Raw genomic sequence first — 23,124 nt, 5'->3', positions numbered from 1 at the left:
CAAAGAGACACGTGAACTTGGACAAGTCCGTTGACTTCTTTGGGCTTTTGTTTCCCGGTCTATGAGAGAGAGGGCTGGACGCCTGCTTGCAAGGCTCTTTCCAGCTCAGAGTCATATTCCTTGGGACTGCTGATCTTGCTGCCTCAGGGAGCCTGTCTCAGGGTGGAGTCCTTAGCTTCATTCCTGCTCCACGAAAGAGGGCTCCGAGCCAGCTCATGGAATGGTTGATGGGACTGAGCCCTTGCACCTCCAAGGAGGAGTGGCTTCTCCCCCACATTCCTACAGGTCAGAGCATGTACTGCTTTCAGGAAGGGTGGAGGGTTGCAGCCGAGGGGGCCTAGAAAGCATCCTGCCAACCCTGTTATTTTGTGGATGAGGGAGCCAAGTTCCATAGTCGCACAGCCATAGCCGCGGGTAGCAGTAATGTTCTGCCACACTGACAGTCATTTAAAAAGGTGGAGATTGTGCTCAGGCCTCATTTTCCAACTTTATTTCCTCTTTCCTCTGTCAGGGCCTCCCTAGTAAAGCAGATGCTGACACCCATCACTCTGGAGCAATTGCATCCCCTCTCAAGACCAGTGGTGGCTCCCTTATTCCTGGTGGGAGAGGGCTTCTCCCCCCACCCCCACCCCGCCCCCGCCAGAAGCATCCCCCACCCATGCCTGGGATTCCACCCTTAGCACTTTATGCGTTCTCACGGATGCTAAAGGCGTGCCCCCTCCCACAGCCCTTCCTCCTGACCTTGGATTTGGCACTGAGCTTTGATCCCCTTGAGTTTGTGGTATTTTTTTTCACCTAAGTCTTGTCTCCGCAGAGCTCCCACATAGCAGAAACTGAGTCTGTCCTTTCCACCCCCATCCTCCTGACTTTCTCCATGCCTCTCATTGACTGAGAGGCACCTATTTTGCGCTGAGAACTGCCCCAGACACTCTCCTAACATTACCTCATTTATTTCCTGCCCTGAATCTGCAAAGTGGGCATTACTATCAGTATGTTACTGGTGGGGAAGTGTGGTTCAGAAGGAGAGAGAGCTTTCTCAAGATCACACAGCTACCAAGTGACAGGGCTGGGATTCAAACCCACATCTCACTCCCAAGACTCCTGCGCTATGTACCAAGTGGCCTTCCTTGCCTGTAACAGGTGCTTAGTAGATCTTTAATACAGATTCTACTATACTTCCCTTTGCTCAATGGCAAATGCCCTCCGAGGAGATAATAATAATAATAATTTTCAAATTTTTAGTTAATATTAATATTGATATTATTATTTATGAAGCAACTATTCTGTGCCAGGCACCAAAAGTCACAACACCCATGAGGTGGATATTATTATTACCTCCACTTTACAAATGCAACAATGGAGGCATAGAGAAGTGACTTGCCTAAGGTCACCCCAAAAATAAGTGAGCTGGGCTTCAGTCTAGCCCTGACACTGAGGCTCAACCCCTAGCCTCCCCGTTGTAAAAAGATCTCAAAGTGAATTGGGGTCTTATGCCTTTGGCTCTGCCTGGCTTCAGGTTTCGGGTAGAAGGTGCTGCTGGAGGGAGGGTAGGGCCGGTGCGGGTGGCAGAGACGCCTGCAGCTGGCACTGCCCTCCACCCTGCTGATAGCTGCAGCCTGGCTGCCTGCCTGGCCCATGTTGGGCCCTGGCACCAGGCCTTCCAAGGGGGTGGGTGGGCTGGCGCGGGCGACGGGGCCGGAGGTCCCGCTTTGCTTTCTACCCTCGCGACCCTCGCCCCCCGCCCCACCGCAGCCCCTCTCTTGGGTCAGTGCCGTTCCCGCCAGGGCAGGCGCCGGCCTCTCTAGCATTAACGGCGGGCAGGGGAGGCGCCGCGGCCTCCAGGGGAGGAGGGCGGGTGCTGAGGTCGGGCTGGGGCAGGATGAGAATGCGGAGGAGAGGCCGGGAGAAAGAGGCTGGGGCCGCGGAGAGGGGCGCGGGGAAGATAGGGTAGAGGCTGGGTGGTGCCGGGGAAGGGAGGGGCCGAGGCAGCCGGGATGCCCCAGCGGAGGGCGAGGACTCCGGGGGAGCGGAGGGTGCTGGATCGCTGGGGAAGGGGGGGCGGGGACCTGGGAGGGGGCGCCGGGGGTTGGCGGGGCGAGGCGGGGCTGCGGGCGGGCGCGGAGTCCGGAGGGCTTGTGGCCGGGGCGGAGCGGCTGCGGTTGCATCACGTTCCCGATTCTGATTTCTCAGGGATCAGACCAGAAGGGCTGGCGCGGAGGGAGAGGTGGGCGAACCAGTCTGAACCGGCTGGGTAACTCGAGGGGCGTGGGCCTAGCGAACTGGGGTGCTGCCCAGCACCCTCTACCCTCACCACACTCGGGAATTTTTCTGTGAATCCGCACCCCCCCATCCCGGCCCCACCCTCTCTCCTGACTGGCCCTCCCTTCCCTCCCCTCTCGTGTTGGCTCCTCCCAGGAATCGGTTAGCCAAAGGGAGGCACCGAGCTCTTGCCCTCAACTCTCCCACTCCGACCCCTCCTGGAGAATTCAGATCCTGTGCGTGCCCTCTTTGTCTCTTTCCCTGCAGCCCGCCACCCCCCACCCCCTTAGGATCCTTTCAGGGTCCCCTTTCTTGTCTGACCTCAGGCGCCCAGTGCCCACCGGCTGCCAGGCCCCTGCTGGCAGGCAGGGGAAGACCCAGGGTAAAAACCTCACCGGCTCTGGTGTCTGCATTTTGCACAGAGATTCCTGCAAGGGAACGCCATCCCTCCACCCCCAAAGAGTTACTTGCAAATGGAGAAATGCCAAAGACAGGACACTAGATTGGGGGGAGGGGGTATTTGGCGCACAGGAAGTGTTTCAGATATCCCTCAGATCCCATCAAGAAGGGCACCACAGTAGTCCCCGTTAGGAACCCCCCCACACACACACACACACACACAGTGTGCCCCTGTGGCCAGTTCTACTTCAGATTCATCCCAAAGGCTACCAGTTCTTACATTTCCAGGTAGCAAACCCAGGAACCCTCCCTGTGGCCATGGAGAACTTCGTGGGTTGCTGAGCTTGTGTTTTTTACAAGCTTGGAGCTCTTTGACCAAGATTGCCACTATCTGTACATCAGGAATGTTATCTAATAGGTTAAATAACAAGGATCTTTAACAGAACTGAACCACAGGCATTCTCAGCCCCGTCCTGGGTTTTTATAGATCAAGGCCCCTTGAGACCCTGAGAGGGAAGTGACTTGTCACACAGCTCATTAGTGGTAGGGCTGAAACTCTAACCTCACCTCCTAGCTCCAGCCCAGTGTTGCTTTCCTTTTAGGGTAGCTCTGTGTTGGGGACCTAGCTTAGCACCTGTGTGGCACAGAGTAGATGCTCAGTAAGTACTGGTGAGCTGAATGAGGGAGCCCTCAATGAGGAAGCTGGCAAAACACACTCTTGGGAGAAGTGAGACGATCCCCACGCCCGCAAGACTCCCATGGGCTTGGGGCTCCAGCTCCTTCTCCGAGCATGCTAGTGCCATGTTTCTGCCGGGTAGTTGGCCAGTGGTGACCACCTTTAGGAGCCCAGCATCGGCTTTGGTCACTTCCAGCCCCAGTCATTGTGCCTTAGGGTCTAAGGATGAACCAAGTTGGCAACTCCAGATCAGAGCGATTAGTGCTGTGACTCTTTTCCATTTACTGCCCTCAGCCAATATCTGAACAGGTTGCAAAACACCGAGGCATGTCTGTTCCTGCAGGGGCTCTTGTCATCCTGGGGCCCAGCCAGGCATTGTGTCAGGAGACCACAGCCCACAGGTTCAGAACCTCAGGACTGAAGGCCCCCTGTTCCCAGCTCTGGGCTGCCCAGGGCTTTGTGGGATCTGTGCTTCAGGCCTCTGGGGTCCTGCCTGCCGGGCCTGTGCTGTAAGTCCTGCCCTGGCACGTGGGGCCGGGAAGGACAGAAGTTGGAGAAATTCAAGTCAGACAACTATTATCAGTTTCAACAACGTATTTGGAGAGGAAATAGGATGAACTGAATGATGAACTAGTGTTGGTTATAGTAGAAGCTGATGAACTTGGACCTTACTGATTGGGAACTTCGGATAGTTAAACTTAGCTGTGATGAGGTTTACCTTTGCACCGTCTGTTAACACAGAGCCTGATGAATAAATTAACAGTGCACGCATCATTTAGAGTAGGAAGGAAGGTGCGTGCGTGGGACTTTCTTATGATGACAAATTTAGACCAGAAGCAGGTCTATTCATCTTGGTAAGTATTTTATTTACAAACATTTAGCGGGCACCTTCTATGTGCCGGGCCCTATGCTAAGTGTTCTAAAAGCATTAATTTTCTGAATCCTCATCAGAACCCTGCGAGGTAGGAATTATTATGCTTCCCATTTTACAGACAAGAGCACTGAGCCTGGTAATTGGAACACCACCAGGATTCACACCGGCGCAGTGTGGCTCTAGGGTTTGTGCCCTTAACCACCACGTGTGCAGGTGTTTTATGTGTTAAGACAAGGGGGATAGGATAGAAAAGAAACAAACAAACAAAAAAGGCTAGGCCATGACCCTTACCCTTTCCAGATGCTTCTGGCACACAGTAGGTACTCAATAAGTAAATCAATTCATTAAGCAATGATGAGGACATGGGTTGAACTCCTTGAGGGCAAAAGGGGTCTTAAATCTCTCTGCCCCCACCCCTCTACTCCAGTGCTGGTGCATAACAGACACAGAATAAGCAATAGAGCTCAGGAGCAGAGGGTGGGACAGGTCGGCTAGTTCAGGTCTGGGCGTTTTCCCATAAGGGGACTGGCCCGTGAGAGGGGAAGGGATGTGCTCAAGGCTGCAGGGGTTCCTGGTCTGTGCTCCCTCTGCACTGTATTCTGATAGCAGGTGAGGTGGAGGGGGCTGTGCCTGACACCCTTCCCCTTGGCCTCTCCTTGTCACCCTCTGCCTTTGGAGTCTACCCTCTTCTGTTCCCACGGGGAACACTCCACGTGTTTGCTGAATGAATAGACACCCTTCCATGCTGGATAATAACAACTGAGAAAAGGGCAGAAAAGGGCCCAGAAGCCACGAGAAGCCAGAACCACCAGCAGTCATTCGGAATTCCGCAGCTCTGGTCCCAGAACGCTTCCTGCAGACTCACACATGGGAGGGCCAAAAAGGGCCTTCAAGGTCATCACCGCCACCCACCCCCCCACCCCCACCTCCCAAGACCCTCATTTTACAAATGAGAACAGTGACAACCTGGAAGGAAGAAGTACTTGGCCAAGGACACAGAGCCCCATAGCGGCAGAGCCAAGGCTAGAAGCAGGACGCCTGCCTCCCAGTTCAGACCCTGCTCCTCAGTGTATGGACCCCGTAGCTTTTGGGAAGCACCGTTCTTTCCCACAGTCATTCTGTGGCCTGTTAAGGCCGCAGTTATGAGAAAGTTCACCAGGACTTGTTTGCCTAACACGTTTGCAGCCCTTCCCAAAGGCAAATCCCCTGTCATTTCTGATGGGTACCCTTGGCGGCAACTAAAAATAAATCCTCCAAAGCAAAGAGAAGGAGATGAAGGGCCGGAGTGGGGAGCTGGCGTTTGCCCTGGTGGGAACCTGTGCCTGCTGAACTTGCCAGCCTATCAGGCCCAGGTACCATCTCGTTCCTGCTTGGCACAGGTTTGTTGCGCCCGTATGTTCCTCCTTGGCAAAGTCCTCGAAGAGGGAGGAAACAGGACTGTCCCCAGGGCACTGGAGAAGCTTAGCAGGTGGCTGCTCCCCCCCTCCCTTCCACTCTAGCCCCTCTCTCCACCCCATGATGCTTGAGTGGGATTAGAATTTCTCCCACAGGATGGAGCACGCACACCTGGGATCCTGCCATGGGTCTGTTTTGGTTTGGGGGCTGCTGAGGTGGGCTTCGAGCTGGGAGTCGATGTGTTTAACATGCTTCTGTGGCACTTTACATGTGTCCGGGGCTGTTCTGAGCACTTGACATATATTGACTCAGGTAATCCACCCAACAACCGTCACAGATGAGGAAACTGAGGCAGAGAGAGGCTCAAGAACTCGCCTAAGGTCACAGAGGGAGTGATGGCAGAGCCAGGATGCAGTGTCTGGATCTACAGTTCGTGCTCTCAGCCTAGATTCCAGACTGCCTTTCCGCTGGGACAACCAGATTCTTGCCATTTGGACAAGTAATTTCAACCCATCCAGCTCTCCGTTTCCTCAGCTATAAAATGGGGGTAATGATATTAACCCTACGTTAACCCTTCCAATAATAACTGTGAGAAATGTAAAGGGCTCTATAGCCAAGAGGGCAGGTTCTTATGTGACCATGTCCCAGCTGAGGCTGGTTCATCCCACTGCTCACCTGTCGCCGCACAGCTCAGTGGGCTCTGGCAGCAATGACCTTGTGAGACCAACAACTTCCCAAGGAGAATGCTGGACCACCTTATCCCATAGTGACCTTCCCATGTTCAATCCCAAACTAGACATATTGTGTATATATTATTTAATATTTCTGTTATTGTGCTATATACATGATTCTTTCTCTGTGAATACCCTTGTTCCTTGAAAAGCTCTTCTCAGTGAGTACCCCCAGTTTATTATCTCAGACAAGAGCCACATAAGGGAAGCCGACTGAGGACCCCAAAGCTCTGCTTGAGCAGACTTGGTGGCTCCTTTGCCCCCTCCCACCGCTTGGAATCCCAGCATGCCCACTCCCCACCAACTTTTAACTAAAACTCTGGCCTGTGTTCAGAAGATCCCTTACGCCATCCACCCCAACACATAAGTCTGGGGAAACCCTCTGAGTGACAGGTCGGGGCAGTGCCTGCCAAACTGCAGCTGGAGTAGGCCCGTGGAGGGGCCCACCCTGCCCTTCCCCAACCCTGCTCTCTCCTCTCCGTCATCCAACAACCCTCTTGCACCAGGAAACAGGAATTTTCTAGGGGATACTTAAACTTTATTTTAGAATTTTACGTTCCCTGCTGCTTCTAAGTATCTTAATTTTTCCCAGACAAAGCAAGGAAAGAGGAAAAGGTATGATGGGGGAAATAGGTTTAATTGGAGCTCAGAAAATGTTATAAGGCTTTTCATTCAGTGTTTGGACAGTGCTTGATGTTCTTAAGAATGTGCATAGAATTAACTTTGACCAAGTATAGCTGCTTAAATCTGGAGGCCACATCAGCCAATGGAGAATGAACAGTGTTTAACTCATTACAAGGAGACAGCAAGAAAATAAAATGATAAGCCCTTTTGTACACTGTACTTTTCAAGTGCTTTCTTTTACATATAAGATTTAACTTGATATTCACAAAGATGCTACAAGTCAGGATTTGTCCATTTGACAGACAGGAAAACTGATGGCTAGAGAGGGAAAAAACAAGTCCTAGAGAATAAGAAAGCAGGACCCCATAGGGCTGGCATATTTCCCCCTACTCTTGACTGCCAGGCATTTTGGTACCAAATCTAGGGCCACGTTGGACTAAGCACACAGGTCTTGCCAGGGTTCATCTCAAGCCTGGCTCCATCTTTGCTCTCACTTGCCCTGTGCCTCATTTTTCTTTCTCAATTTTTATGCGTGTTTACCTTGCCTTGTAGGCATACTTGTAAGCTGGCTCAAATCCTTTGGAACAAGATGGGTTGTAAATGCAACATTCCTGCACAGGATGTCAATGTTAATCATTTCATAAAATCTCCCATGGAGGAGATATTTGCCAATTAGCCAATAGCTTCTTTTGTAACCTTGGACACACCCTATTTCCTTAGGGGTGAAGTGAGGGGGTGGGTCTTTAGGGGCTCTGAGGGGCCTTTCAGCTCTGACAGTCTGAGTATGCTTCTATTTCCAGTCTTGTTAGAGTCACACAGCTCAATTCAAGATAAAGAAAGTTCTAAAAATCTGGTTTTTCTAGTGTAACATTTCCAAGAAATGAAGTCCATGTAACATAGTAAAGAATCTTAGAGGTACAGGGAAACCTCATTTATTTGCCTACCTCCTCTGTCTGAGACACAGCCAAGAATCTGAAAGGAAAATAAGACAATGTTGAACCACCAAAAGAAGTCACAGAATACATGCTCTAACCCTCATTCCCGGAGGCCCATGTCACGCAGGGGCCTACTTGCTCTTGTTTTATACACAATTCTAACATATTTGTTTGCTAGTTTCAAACCTACGCGGGACCAGATAGAGCAAATGAGAATATTGGGTATAGTTTTGTATGGGCTCTTTCCAGGAGGCAGCACTGGCGGATGACTGGCACTGCCAGGGGCAGGGTTTCTCTGGCTTCTGTTATGCAAACTTTTTCCGATTGTTTAAGCAATTCCCAGGAAGAGGACTAGGGCTCGTTTCGCATTTAGCAGTGACAGCGTGGCTTACTTACTCTGAGTACACAGATGCCAGCCAGAAGCACCTGCAGGTAAGACTTGAGATGAGGTGGCAAAAAGTACAGGGATGGTGGGGGGGCGGGGGGCAGGGCAAGGGCACCAGGGAAAAATGCTCACTGTGAAATGGCTAGTGAGGGAATCAGGGTGAAAATCTGCCTTCATCATAGGATCCTCAGCACAGGGAGGTTTCCTCAACGCGTGTATGGTACTTTCAAGATCAAGAAACATAAAGTTTTATTCTCTGAAATGAAAACATAATACCAGGCCCAAGAGGACTGGAGGGGCAGGGGAGTAAAGGCTCTGAGAGGTGGATGGGGTGGATTTTGGAGGCCGCCATGGAAGACGAGCCTGGCTTCTGGGACACGGGCACCAGCCGCAGCCTCCTGGGGGCCCGCTCTCCCTGGTCACGCTCAGCTCAAGCCCAGAGAACAGCCCCAGGACTCTGAGTGCAGAGCCACTCCCCCCCCCCCCCCCACCAGAAGAGAGTGGCCACCTTGCCTGGGGATGCCCAGGCTCACTGGGTCATTTGTGAGGGGGTCCTCTCACCCCACCAGGGCTTGGCATCCAGCCCAGACTCTTTCATCATGGCTGTCCAGACGGACTCCTCACCCCTCGTCACACCGGCTTGTGCCAGCATCATGCCTGCCCGGACCCCCGCCTGCTTGCTTGCTCGGAACACAGGCTGCAAGCTCTGCCCCGAAGGCCTCTCAGACTCTGTGCCCAGCTTTGGCCTCTGGGCTTGACTTGCATGGTTCTCCCTTCAGGTTTTCCCAGCCATGACCCTGAACCACAGCTGTGACCCTGTCCGCCCCTACCCTCCTAGTTCCATCCTGGGGGCTGGCTGTCCCTTCTGCCTCCTGCGTTTCATGCGACCCACACCCTAAGCCTTCCAGGATCAAGATCAAAAACCCAAGAGAGGGGAGGAAGTGAAAGGGCCACACATTTTAATCCCAGGGGCATACTCCCATCTTCACCTGAACCTCACAAGAACATTTTATGGGGTAGTTTTGGCCTCAAAGACTGTAGCCAGATTCCAAAAAGACATAGGCCCCGCCTCTGACAGTATCCTGGAGTGAGTGACTCAGGGGAGACGGATTCACTTACTGTGGCCAGTGGCCACTGCCCCTTTCTGGTGGGGCTTTTGAAATTGCAGCTCTAGATTTGGGTCATTCATCCATATCTTGGTGCTGCCCGACACATAGCCTGTGCTACCATCTGTGTTCCCTTACTCCCTTCCTTCCTTCTTTCTTCCTTCCTCCCTCTGTCCCTCCATCCCTCCCTTCTTCCCTTCTTCCTTTCTTTCTCTCCTTCCTTCCTTCCTTTCCTCTGACCTGGGCCTTTTTCATCCCCCAACCATCAGGCGGGCCCCAACAAAAAAGCCAACCCCTGCACCTCTGTGCCTGGCATTACCCAGCAAGAGACAAAGAATCAGAAAGAACAGGGGTGCAGTCCAGCCCTCCTCCACTCACTAGGTGACCTCAGGCAGGTAATCTAAACTTCCTGGGACCTCAGTACCCCTATCTGTAAAGGGGACCCCCTGATACTCATCTTGGAGGCTTGATGTAAGGATGGAATCAAGAAAATGACTATACACCCTTTTGTATATTGTCCGACTCAGATGCTCAATAAATGGGAAGTATTACTATAACTACTACTACTACCAATTTTTTTTTTTAACAAGTATTGACGATCAGCCTGGATAATTTCAAGTATATTCACTAAACTATCCCTTTAAAGGCAAAGAGAATAGTAGGGCCAAGCTATTCAGGGTCTAGCCCTTTTGTGGAAGATAGAAATAGGGTGGATTACTGACCACACGACGAAACTGCTCTCAAAGGCTGTATTGAGGCCCAGCTCCACGACCCAGCCCGCCTGGCTTCTGGTACCCACTGTTCCACTTGCAGCTGTTTGCTTTGGGGCCAATGACTTCACGTCCCTGGGCCTCCATTTCCTCCCTTGTAAAATAGAAGGTATAGTACTGCCCAAACCACCAGGGCTGCTGAGTGGTAAACAAGATAATACTTGTAAAGCACTTAGCACAGTGCCTGACACCCACTAAGTGCTGGAGAAAGGCTCGCGGTGATTGTTTTCAAGTGTGTCCGGGGCAAGAGATGGCTCCGGAGAAGTTGTGAGATCAAATCCCATTTTTCCCACTAACTGACATTGTCACTTCACAAAGACTTTATCTTTGTCTCTGATCGTCCTGGAGGGCAGTGATTTGAACACCTCCGTGCCAAGTCTTCCAGGTCCTCCCAGTTCCTCCAGCTCCCTGTCACACAGGGGGGAAGAAGAAAACTTAGGTGGCACAAATAATGTCTTTACTGTAACTTTTTGCTAAATGTAGATTCTATCTATCAATTGTCTGTCATCTACCATTAGCAATTATCTATCAGTCATCTATCATCTATAATTATCTGTCATCTATCTATCTATCTACCTATGTATCTCTCTGTCACCGACCTATGTATCTATCCATCTACCATCTACCTATCTGAGAAGGACCATCTATAATTATTTCTTCTCTTTTTACCATGGATAAAAATATATATATAACTCATAGAACAAAGTTTATATTTCTAGTTGACTTTTACCTTTCGTTTTAATTTTGTTTTGAACTTTGGAAGACGAGGGGGTGGTGAGAAGCCTTTCCGAAAAGCTGATGAACATGCTGGGCTATCTCTCCAGAAAAATGAACAGGCTCACATACTCATGCAGTTTTACTTATGGTCTAGCTGAGGGTTTAAGGACCCTCTGAAGCCCACCAAGACACCCTGTTAGGGGCCCTGCTGAAGCCAGAGTCCAGCTCTCCTAAGGAAACAGCCCCGGGCCCCGTAGCAGCAGATGGCTGGCTAGGCATGCGCTCAAGGCCCTCCCTAGCCTGGCGTGCCAGACCCCGGCCACCTTCCCACTGTGTCTTTCCTCTCGCGGCACCCGCTGCTCTGGCCAGTCTGGCTGGCCTTTGCCCCTCCCCTTGGCTGTACCTCGCCTTTGTCCCACTGCTTTCCCACCCACTTATCTACACCTAACCTGCAGTTCAGGTATGTAATGACCTGCTCTGAGGGTTCACGGAGGGCGGGGAACTTGAGCAGAGGAGAGGCCCCGGTTTTAGAGGCAGAAAAACAATGAAAAGCACTGAAACGTGGGCTCCTTGGGCAGCTGAAGTCGGAGCTGGCAGGGAGAGTGGGACAGAGAGGGAGTGAGGTGCCAGGCTCGATGGTTCCCTCCTGCCTGGTTGGAGATGGAGAAAGTCAGCAGCAGCAAAACGCCCTGGCGTGTGAATAAGACATCCCTGTGTTCTTGTCCCAGTTCTGGCATTGACTAAGTGTAACTTCAGATAGGCCACAGGTCACTTGGACGATCCAGCCTCAATTCTTTATTTTTAAAGGGAGATGGTAGAAATGCTGGCAGCCCTGTGGTGAAACTGGCACTCTTGAACACTGCAGGGTCAGCCTGCACGTGCAGTTTTTTTTGGAAAACGCAACTTAACTTTACATGTTAGGAGCCATGAAAATGTTCATATGCTTTTCGCCTTTTTTCTGAGGATCTAATCTAAGACAGTAATCCAAAATAGGGGGGAGATATTCATAAGGATGTTCATCCTCATATTATCTATAATATGGAAAAGCCCCAAGTGTCCAAGAGTAGGGAGTGGTTACGTGTGCAGTGATGTGTCCACTCATGGCACTCTATGCAGCTATTTGAAATGGTTGACGTAAAGAACATGCTTAAGGTGTGATCCCTGTCCCCACCCCCTACCTCCAACACACAACGGAAGGACCTAGGTCAGTGACTGGGTCTTTTCACAGCACTGACTCTCAACCAGGGAACACTCACCAGCAAGGCCAAACCAACCAGTTACCAATCACCACTGCTTCGGCCACATCAGCGTGCATCCCCTAGGGTTTGTGGAAATGGAGACTTGGGGTTTGGATTCTGAGTCCGTGGGCCTGAGGTGGGGCCCAGGAATCTGCATTGCAGCCATCTGTCCAGCGATTCTAGCTGAGGATCGGGAATCCATGTTCTGGGCTTCCCTGGTGGTACAGTGGTTAAGAATCCGCCTGCCAATGCAGGGGACGTGGGTTCGATCCCTGGTCCGAGAAGATCCCACATGCCGCAGAGCAACTAAGCCCGTGCACCACAACTACCAAGCCTGTGCTCTAGAGCCCGCGAGCCACAATTAATGAGCCCATGTGCCACAACTACTGAAGCCCACGTGCCTAGAGCCCGTGCTCCACAACAGGAGAAGCCCCCAATCACCACAACTAGAGAAAGCCCACGCACAGCAACGAAGACCCAACACAGCCAATAAATAAATAAATAAATAAATAAAATTTATTTTAGAGAGAGAGAGAGAGAGAAAAGAATCCACGTTCAGAGCAATATCACCACGCTCCAACCACTGCAGCCCATACTCCTGAGCAGCACACAGTCCAGGCTGTTACGCCTCCCCCTTCTTCAAGGAAATGCAAAGTCTTTACCAAGGACTTTATTGGTCCTAGAGCTCACTGCTAGGGGAGCCTGCTGACTCTGCTGGGCAGATAGCTATTTAGGCTCGGCCTTGAGATGCCCAGACAGCATGGACAGCCTCAGACAAGGGCCTGCTCTGATGTTTTTGCCCTGTTATGAGGAACAGGTCTTACCTTCTGTCTCACTCTGGTTTCTCCCATTCCATTCAAAGTCTGAAAATATGCAGAGCTACCTTATGCAGTTTTTCAGGATTAAAAGTGACGTTTAAAGGCGGTCATTGTGATCTATGTTCCAATCCTGGCTGTGAGCTGCCCTTCTGTAAAAGGGGAATAGTAATGTATAGACTTCATAGAACTGTTGATAAGGAGCAAAAGAAATAATGCCTGCAAAGCTCTTAGCACAATGCTGGCGGCTGTTATGATTACGATTATTTTCCTGTCCTTGGGGGTTAACAGTGAGTCTTTTCTTTGATGTGGTCCTTGGAGGAGGCCAAGGCCCTTGTTTTGATCTCCATCGTGACCATTCAGTTCTGCCTTGTTCCCCCATTCATCCTACAAGCCTACCCTTGACCTTAATGAAAACGCCAGCTTTAATGAGTGGAGGTCACTGGGCTGAGCCTGCAGCTCAGCTGGCTTGTCTGGCCCTCAGGAAGGGTGGTGGGCTGTCCTAGCCATTCTCAGCATCCCCCACCCCCAGCAGGCAGGGGCACTCTGACCAGCACGAGGGATGGGGCGAGGCCAACCTCTGCCCGAGCACCCTGGGACCAGTGAGGACAGACTCTTTTCCAGAGGGTGTTGGAGCCCTGTTCATGGTTTCATCCAACAGAGAAGGGGCTGGTGCACGGCGCTTCCCCAGCGAGCAATCAGCCACACAGCCCAGCCGCTGGTGCCTCTACTCACCAGCCGCCTCACACGGTACACCCACACGAGGACGCCCGTGTGCACACCTACAGCCCTGCCTCATCCTCCCCATTCCTGTCACCACCCTTCCTCCTCCTGGGCAAACATCAGCTAAGGGATAAGTGAGCACCCAGGTTATGCCCAAAGGTACCAACAATCTGGTTGGGGAAGGGGGCCTCACACATTTGCAGGGACCCAGGAAGGACAGACCAACTTTCATCATATTTGCCAAAGGGAACTAGGGTCAAGGCCAGAGTCTGCAACTGGTGTAGCCTGGACCTCAGCTCCCTAGGCTGCCTAGACCCACAGGGTCCTGTCTTGCAAGTGTCATTTAACATTAGGTAAGTTAGTTGTTCGTCTTGGTTGAGATTCTTAGTTTTTTTTCCCTCTTTATTCTCATTCTTCTCTTTCTTTTTTTTAGTATGCTGTGCATAAATATCCCCTTTAAAAAAAAAAAGGTGTCTGTAAAAGCATGGAATTAAGTTCTCTCCTTGCTTTGCAGGTAAGTCTAGGTGACTGTGCTGGGGAAGAGGGCCAGCGCTGGGAGCACTGGGCAAGGAGTCAGGTAGCTGGGGCTGCAGGCAGCGGCTTCACCACTGCGCCCAGTGTGACCTTGGGCAAGTCACCTCCCCACCCTCGACCCCATTTCCTCACTCTCTGTGGGAGCAATAAATCCTGCTCTCCCGGTCCCTCAGGAAGGGGATCAAATGAAGTGAGAGGCTGCAGGAGACAATGCAGGGGTGGTTTCCCCGAGGAAAAGACCTAGGGACAAAGACTTGACCTCACCCAGCTGACTTCATGGTAGATGGTTATCTGTTCATTGTCTTTCCGAAGGTCAGCTCCACGAGGATGGAGACATGATGTGTCCATGTGTTCTCTTTATAGCCAAAGCCTAAGTAGTGGGGGCCATAGAAAGGCAGTCAGTATATACCTGTGAAAGGAAGGAAGGGAGGGAGGTGGAGGGAGGGAGGAAGAGAGGAGGGACGCTGCCTCTCTGTCTGGTAGTGTGGCCCCCTTTCCTGCCAGTGCCCCCACTGGCCACATCTTGGCCAAGCCCTCCCCCCTAGACGCCCAGCCTGCTCTGGTGGTGGCAGGCCCAGTCACCCAGAGCCCCACCCGCTGTGCTGAAGCTCGTGGCCCCCTCCCCTCCTCCCGAGGGTGCCACTGATACAATCTGGGAGGAGGGTGAGGCCCTGGCAGCCCTGGGGCCCTCAGGCTGTGAGCTCACTCGCCCTGTGTGTTGCGCACCCAGCCAGGCCGGGTACTTCCCCCTTATTTCCCCAGCGAGAACGATTCTGGCACCCTGTGCTCAGCCTGTACCTCCTTTCAGAGGCTCCCACCTGAGGTCAGGACAAGCCCCAGCTGGTGTCCCAGCACACCTGAGATGTGGGAGGAGGGGTCCAAGTATCCAGGCCTCCCCCTGGGGCCTCGCCTTCTTCTCCAGCTCCCACTGGACTGGACAGCCAAAGGCCAGCCGGCCACAGGACTCGGCACCCCTGGTTCACCTCTGTGTGCTTGAAGACATCGGGGAGTTGGGTCAAGGAGCCTGGCAAACTGCCAGTGGGTTCTGGATGATGGGTCTGCTGCCCTACGACCTGGGGGCAGAAATATGTGCGGATTTGGATAAGCTCTGTGACCATATAAGCTTAACTTAGATTCAGTCCTGGATCCTTCTCTGTTCTCAGTGCTAAACAGCGATGAACTGTTGTCCCACTTTGGTATTTTAATACATTTCAATAAAATCTGATCTGAGGATCAAAGTGATAGAGCCGCGTGACTACAGGGACGTCCTTGCGATAACAGTACAAACCGGGGACTTCAGAATAGTGAGGGCTCAGCTGTCATCAGACAGGAGGCTGGGCCAAGATGGAGGAACCTGGGTTCCCCTGAAGCACCACCTTTGTGCTCCAGCCAGTTGAGTTTTCTCAGTTTTCCTCAAAATTTAATTAAACATTTGTCGAGCACCTAAGAAGTGCAAAGTAGGAATGTCAAGTGAAGCCTGCGTTTAGTGGGGGGCTGGGGGTGAGGGCCAGGGGGCACTGAGGTGAGACTCACGGCCCTGCATGGCCGCCACGTTGCCTAATGTGGTGTGTTTCTGGGTCACTTTCACCTCGGTTTCAAAATTCTATTATGGAAGAATTTCACGGTTTTTTTTTATATAGTTCAATATTCTCTTCAAAATTATATACTTATATACATAAATTTTTAAAAGAATGTTAATCTCATGAGAGATTTGCATCACTGATTTCAAAGATCTCCATTCTGCCACTCACTCGATTTTTAATCTAGGCTTCAGTTTCCTCATCTGCAAAGTGTGACTCAGGGTTGTTATGAAGGCCAAGCAACATGACAGGTTTAGAAGCCACTGAAAACTCAAAGCACCGCATGCATACACCTCATCAGAGGAAAGGCCCTCAGACCTGGTGCGGCGAGGGAGCGTGGCTGTGGGGTAGAAATCCCCAGATAAAATCAGCCCTGATGGGGCTTATGCTGGTTCTCTTGGAGGTCGTCACTGCTTGCTCTGGACCAGCCTGTTTCCAAGCTTTCAGGACAAGATGGATGGCAGGTGGTTGCAGCTGTGGGAATGCCTCAGTCCCCAAAAGCTGATTCGCATGAAAAATCAGCAGGGCTGACGACAGAAGCAAAACCTTCTCGAAACCCTCTCAAATGCATCATGGCCAGGATTCTCTTCTTGTTTGGCACCAGCCTGGCTGCAGAGTGTTGACCTGGTCGGTCACCTGGTCATCACCTCATCCATAATCCCCCTTTACAGAGGATGAAGATGAGGATGTGGGAGACCGTGTGGCGTCCCCAGAGGCACACAGCCTGCCAGTGGCCAAGCCAGGACTAGATCCAGTTCTCCTGTCTCCTGGGTCTGGGCTCTCTTTACAAAGTTTTTCCTCATCTATTTGCCAGGAGGCTACCGTGAAAAAGACACACAGGGTCCCCAGCCCACAAGTGGCCTCTGTTCTACTGGGAGGGACAGTCAAAACATAATTCAATCTAAACATGCTATTAAATAAAGGTATGCAAGCTGCATGAGTGCGTTGGTCAAGGGTCAGAAATAGATAATGGGGGGCGGGTTTTCTAATATATCTGTGGTGGTCCAGGAAGCTTTCTCTGAGGAGGTGATGCTTCTTCAAGACCTGAGGTAGGGGGAGGGCATGTCAGGCCAAGGAAGGTCCCACAACAGGAAGGTAAAGGGACGCGGTCTGTCTGCTTGTGACTGGAGGTTGGGGGGGTGGGCAGGGGTCAGTTTGGAGAGAGAAGCGGGGATTTCTCTGTGCCTCGTGGGCCACGGTGAACAGTTTGGACTGCATGTTAAGTGCCCTGTGACATGACCAGATGCACATTTAAAGATTACCTGGGCAGCCGTGTGGCTCTGGGTAGAAGAAGCAGGGCAGAAATGGGAGCAGTGTGGTGGGGGGGGCAGTGAAGGGGTCCTACACAAGTCAAGGGGAGAGGGGTTGGTGGCTAGGGCAGTAGTGGGGGAGGCAGGAAGAGGGCAGATTGGAGGTCTGCTTTGGAGATCTGAGTCTTGCACATGGATGACTGGCTGGGGTGGGGTGAGGGGCGGGAAGGAGAGGGAGGCAGCAAGGGTGACTCTGAGTTTTCGGCTTGAGTAACAGTCCACCCCACTGCTATGTGCATCCTCCTGTAGGGAAGACTTGCTCTAGTGCTTTACCGTAGTCTATCCTCCATCTCAGCCTCCTCCTGGCTAATAACAGCCTCTCGGTTTAGTAGGAGTCATTACTCTGCCTGCTCAGCAGGTGGGGAAACGGAGGCACACACCAGCAAAGCAAACTGCTCCTTAGGGAACCAGTTGCAGGAACTAGACAAAGAGCCAGAGCCCAGCCCTGGGGTCAGCCTCTGGGCAGCAGAGTCCAAAAACCCAGGTGTCATGTCCAGTGGTTGTGATTTATCAAGCTGTGTGACCTTGAACAAGTGATACCACCGCTCTGAGCCCCACTTTCCTCATCGGTAAAATGGAGAAAATAAAAGGATCTACCTCATGGTGTGGTTGCGAGGATTAAATGAGGGGGTAGATTCTCGATACATGGGAGTGATGACTATTTTCAGATTACACGGCTCATCGCTGTCTCTACACGTGGATGTGGGCATTCTGTACGCGTACGCGCCCCTACAGAAGCTGTCTGCGTGCCTACGTCACAGCTGAAGACCAGGCACCACTAAAGTTTCAGGTTGACGGTAGCAGATTTGCTCCGTGTGCTTCTGTTTAGCCTTCTGAGCCATTGCTTGGTGGTTGGAGCTGGAGCTTTCATCCTCCCTGGAACAAGAGTGTGTTGTGGGTTTGGAGGCAGATGTGGAAGGCCAGGCGTCTGTAAGACAGCCTGTTTCCAAATGCTCTGACCAACCTGACCCAGGAAGGGGGTGGGGCGGGAAGAGGAGGAGGGTGAGTAAGAGGGAGGGGGCCAGAGAGGGCCTAGGAGGGAACCACCTCCCAATAGGAAATGCACAGATCTAGAGTCTGGCCCGCCCTGCGCCCCTCTGTGTGGCTTTGGGAGCCTCTCCCAACCCCTCTCCCCACCCCACCCTCCTAGACTCCTTTGTGTTCCTGTTCCCAGGAGGCAGCTGGCATTGGGGGCTGAGAACTGGGAGGCGAGGCTGGAGGGGCAGGGGGGCAAGGCTCCCCACTTTTTGCCCAGAGCCCTTCTGAAGGGCGTGTCCCAACAGGGAGTGTGTGTGTGTGTGTGTGTGCATGTGTGTGTGTGGGGGGGGGGGGGCAGTGATTGAGGGGGAGGGAGGAATGACATCCACTGTCCACTGCGGTACCCAGCCGGTGGGCTGGACCGTGGCCAGCTTTCCCCTGGGGCACTTGGCTGCAATATCGTCAGCCCTGGCACCACCCACTGGCCTACTCAGACACTCCTTCAGGTCCAGGGGCCGGAGCCCTGCTAGGAGGAGCCGCCTAGGGGCAGGCTGGGCTGGGCTCGCAACTCTCCCCCCACCCCTCCTTGCAGCCTCCCTCCTCCACCCCCTCTGCCCACATCCAGCTCCAGCTGGGTCTGAAAGAGGTGCTCCAATCCTCCCTCCCTCCAAAGCAGGCCCTGCCCTGTACTCTCTCCTTTTAGCTGGAAGCTGTATCCATAAACTAGTTCTACCTTGTAGACCCCAACCTGATGCTTTATCCCCTGGGAGAACCCTCTAAACCAGGCCAGCTGCCCCCTCCCCCAGGCTTCACTCCCCCCACCTGACACGCCCTCCTGCCCACAGCAGCTGAAACTTCCAGGCCTGCCTGGACCACTTCCTGGAGCCCTCTCCAGAGGAGTCCTTTCTTCATGTCTGCCCTTGGCTCCTTGTCTGCTCTGTAGAATCAGCGCCCTGTTCCTTACTGGACCCCAGAGAGTATTCTAGGTACCCTGCCCCACGCTGACTAGCCCCCTGTGCTTTATCTCCCCACAAGACGTGAGGCTCCGAGGGCGGCACCCTACTGCACCCACCCCACCCCACCTCCACCCAGGCCGTTGTGGTGAACCTCAACTTCTGGGCGCACAACAAACACTTCTGCATTGATACTGATTCCATCCAGGTCATGCATATGCACCTTTATCTACTGGGTCTGGGAGCAGAGTGTGGAGTTACACTTGATTGGATATTTAATTAGCGCCTTTGTGGACACAGGGATTTAACTTTTCATTCTTCGGCTTGGTTGTTCCGGGAGTACATGGTTTTTGATAAAAAGCTATATGGAGTCATCCAATCTTGGAAACTGTCCACCTGCCCTGATTAAGCACCTTTCCTTCTGACCTTCACTGCCTGATTCCCTGATGTAGCATCCCCTCCCCTCCTCTCCCCCCCTCCCTCCCCACCCCTCTCTGGTCCCGAGCCTCTCTGCCCACACAAGCTGCCATCCAAGCTGCCATCCGTGACCCCCCCACCATAGCAAGAAGGTCTGACAAACTCCTGCCAGCCCGTTGTGAAGACTCCTGCCCCTGACCCAGGGGTATTTGCCTTCCTGAAGCAAATTTGCCTGCCTGGCACAGGCTCTCTGCAGGGCGTGCCCCACAAAGGAATGAATCATTAACCCTGGGATTTCAGGCAGGGGGCACCTGTTGGAGGAGATGTTTAAGTCTGAACCATCTGCAAACCTCAGCCCCATCCCTATCCTTGGCCTTCATAGACTGATGGATCTTTGGGATTTACCTTTGGCTTTGGGGTGCTTTCATGTCTGTGGCCTGCCCTGGTAGAGTGGCAGAGGCCGTGGAGGGCCAAGTCTCTCATGAGTCTCACTTGTTTTGTGCTGATTCTCCACCGCACACCAGGCAGCTGGTCTCCAGGGAAGGACCCTCCCTCCCTGGCTGCTCCCTCACTTCTGAGAACTACCAGCCTAGGTACCAAGGAGTTAGTGAAGGTGCCCCCCAGGTGAAGGGCAGTTCTGGGCAAGAGGGCTGACAGCAGCAGCCTCCCAGCTGGCAGTTTTCAAAAAGGGCACGGTGTGTGGTTTCCAGGAACAGCTTGGGGGGGTGGGGAGTGCTCTGCCACACCTTCCTGGGATTAGTGGCTGGCCCACCCCAAATGCGGACTGTTGGGTCTCTGGTTGGCATTTCTGAGTCAGTTTTAGAATGGAGACAAAGCCAAGGAGAGCCTAGAGATACTGTGTTTGTTGCTGGGGAGGAGGGGCCGTAGGTGCCCCGACCTAGGGCCTCAGAACTTCCTCTGGGCCAGGCTCCCCTGGGCCACCCGGTGGAGGGGGCCACCGTCCTGTGCTTCCTTCCTGCACTTCCCTCTTTTTCATTTGCCACTTGAATGCTTGCTGTGCAGTGTTTTATTTGGTAAGTTACACTCACGACCCTTTAAAGAGAAAACATATAATTCTAGTAATTTTATTGGGCTCAGGTTTCAGGCAAATGGAAATAAAATTGCCTCTAAAAATAAAAGACATGCAGAATTGAAGAAAAAACAACAGCAATGAAAAGCCGCCCCTGATTTGAGATAAATGGTAAGGCATTTTGTGAAATATTAGAGAAAAAATAAACAAACGGAGAGACCCAGGAGAAAAGTGGGGGAAAAAAACTCCTCCACCACCCTTACTTTCATTTCTGCTTTACCTTTACGAAAGGGCTTACTTTGAGTATTAGAAAGTGAGGCGTAAAGCGCGACTGGTGAAATTGGTCCTTGTGCCGCGCTGAACAGTACAGGTGGACGAAAAGGGGCTGCCTGCCAAATACTTCTGGTTGGAGGGAGGGGTGGGAGTGCTCTCTCAAAACCACTCCTGGAATGGCTTAACTCGCCCAGCACGAATCAATGACAACCTCCCGCCGGCTGCGGCAGGCTCCCCTGAGCAGCGCTGCCGCGTGGATTCCCAGCCCGGGACCCTGGCGGCGCTCAGGACACGACCCGGGCACGAGCGGCGTCCCCGGGGCGGCCAGGTGGGTCTGCGGCGGCCTCGGCCCGAGCGGGTTGGGATGGGCTCGGGGCTCCGGGCAGGCGGCCCTGCAGGGGGGTGGGGGTGGGAAGGAGGCCCCTCGGCCGCCCGGCGGCGGCGTCCCCTCTCCGGGCACCGTGGGCGCTGGCGCTCCGCGCGACGGGGACCCCCGGCCCGGGCGGCGGCTCGGACTGGCGCTCGCCGGGCGGGAGTGGCGGCGTCTGCGAGGAATTTCAAAGGCGCGCCTGGGCTGGAGCCGAGCGTGCTGGGCAAAGCGGGGCTGGGGCCCCCGCGCGAAGGCAGGGGCGCGCGGCCGCCTACCTCCCAGCCAAACGCAGGGAAGGGACGGGGGCTCGGAAATACAGCAATGCTCGCGTTCCCTCCGCTCGCGGCCCTCGCGGCAGGTTTTGGGGGCGGCGGAGAAGGGACAGCGGAGCGGGCGAGGGGCACTCCGGAGATAGTTGCCAATAGACATTGTTAGTTTCAATACCCCCACCCCCCCGCAAAAGAAAAGCTTGGTCCGCCCGACATCAGATGCAAAACTTGGCGGGGGGGCGGGGAGGCGGGGAAAAAAGCCAAGGCAACTCCTGGCAGAACTCAGGACGGGGGCAGGAATTAAGGGGGGAATTGGCACAAGTCGCTGGGCGAGCCAGAGGGAGTCCCGTCGCGGTCCCCGGGCTGAATCGCCAGCACAACAGGCTGGGTGGAGACCCCTTCCTGTGCCCCGACCTGGGGGTGAGGGGACGGTGGAGCCAAGCCCGGGTCCCGGAGCTCCGGAGGCGGCGGGCTCCGGGTGGGACGGGCCGGCTCCATGCGCCCCCACCCGCGTGGCCCTCCCGAGCGAGCGCCCGATTCCCTGCAGCCGGGCGGGCACAGGACGGCGGGCTGGCCTGGGAGCGACTCTGGAAAGAGCCCGCACCCCGCAACACACCCGGCGCTGAGCGTCGAGCGGGTGCAGTTTTCTTCGAGTCTGTGGCGAGGGCTCCGAGGATTCTTGGATTTGGTCGTCCTGGTTTCTGGCTTCTGTTGTCCCGGCTGCGGGCGGTGGGCCCTGACGGCTGCTCGCTTTCTTTTAACCCCTGGTACTGGGTTCTGCACAGGAGGCAGCCCCATTCCCGCGATTCATTGGCCGACTAGTGGCGTACCCCTTCCAATCCCTCCAAATGCAGAAATATGAAAATGTAAAGGAAGTGGTTGAAACAATCAGGCAGTTTTCTCCAGAGTCATAGAAGATTTTGTGGAAGGGGAGGGAGAGGAAGGGCGAAGGCCCTACCAGGTTCAAGTTTCAGCTCCACTCTTTCACCCAGTTAAGTCCTAAGGATTAGAAGCACTTAGGAAGCTCCTCTGGATAGATCTCCAGGAAGAGAAAGTAACCTGGGTGCCATCCTCTCCTCTTAAGGCCCAACCTGGGCTGAAAGGGAAAAGAAACCTGCCTTCCTAAAAGATGACTGCGGTCAGTCTGTGCTCTGTCGTCTGGGCATGGCGTTTGGTACTGTTTTCTAAGTTGTCCCAAACTACCACACTGGGGAGGGACCACACAAGGACAGCCACCACCGTCCTCATCACCTCCTTTCCACAGATGAGGGACTGGGGACCCCAGGGGCCAGGTGAGTCTAGTGCTTCTTGCACAGAACCATGGAACACCAGCCACATGGGCCCTGAGGCCTCCAGCGTGGGTTCCAGAACTTCATGAAACTGATAGATTTGGGTCCCACCAAGCACCTTGGAAGACCTGCTGGGAGATGCAGAAAGGACTCAGGACGAGCCACCAAGGGGCATCCAGTACAGATGGATGAGGCTTGCACAGAATGAGCAAAACCTAGGGAACGAGTAGGATGTCCTCGAAAGACAGCTGGGGGAGCCACTTTGGGATCTGAGAAGAGGCACTTTGGCAGCCAGAGAGGTCAACAAAGAATTAAAATAAGAGGAGGCATTGGGGCAGGACCCTGAGGGAGGAAAACTGAAAGAGCAAAGGCCTGGAGGTCATAGAACGGCTTTTCCTGCCGTATCAGTGTCAGCCCTGGGAGATAAGCCCCAGAGGATACAGGCAGGAGGAGAGGGATGGGACATTCAGAGGC

The 23,124-nt window shown here is 53.4% G+C and overlaps 1 protein-coding gene across 8 annotated transcripts in view; it reads left to right on the top strand.

Moving 5' to 3' along the window:
• Positions 1 to 23,124, top strand: part of ZBTB7C (zinc finger and BTB domain containing 7C) — a 353,420-nt gene that overhangs the window by 226,139 nt on the left and 104,157 nt on the right. The window contains exon 1 of one of the 8 annotated variants that reach the window (XM_057698330.1): positions 8,304 to 8,325. The exons of 4 other annotated variants lie outside the window; for them this stretch is intronic. Coding sequence is in view for 1 of the 4 variants with exons in the window: in XM_057698329.1 (XP_057554312.1) it covers positions 20,926 to 21,050 (125 nt within the window). In the remaining 3 variants the exon portion in view is untranslated. Of the gene's footprint in view, positions 1 to 8,303; positions 8,326 to 20,842; positions 21,051 to 23,124 lie in introns of those variants that run through there. 3 more of the 8 variants (XM_057698329.1, XM_057698333.1, XM_057698334.1) reach the window with 3 other exon arrangements.

Source organism: Hippopotamus amphibius, chromosome 11 (assembly GCF_030028045.1).
Source record: "Hippopotamus amphibius kiboko isolate mHipAmp2 chromosome 11, mHipAmp2.hap2, whole genome shotgun sequence".
In the NCBI taxonomy this organism is placed as follows: Eukaryota; Metazoa; Chordata; class Mammalia; order Artiodactyla; family Hippopotamidae; genus Hippopotamus; species Hippopotamus amphibius.
This window is presented reverse-complemented; position numbering and strand designations above follow the sequence as displayed.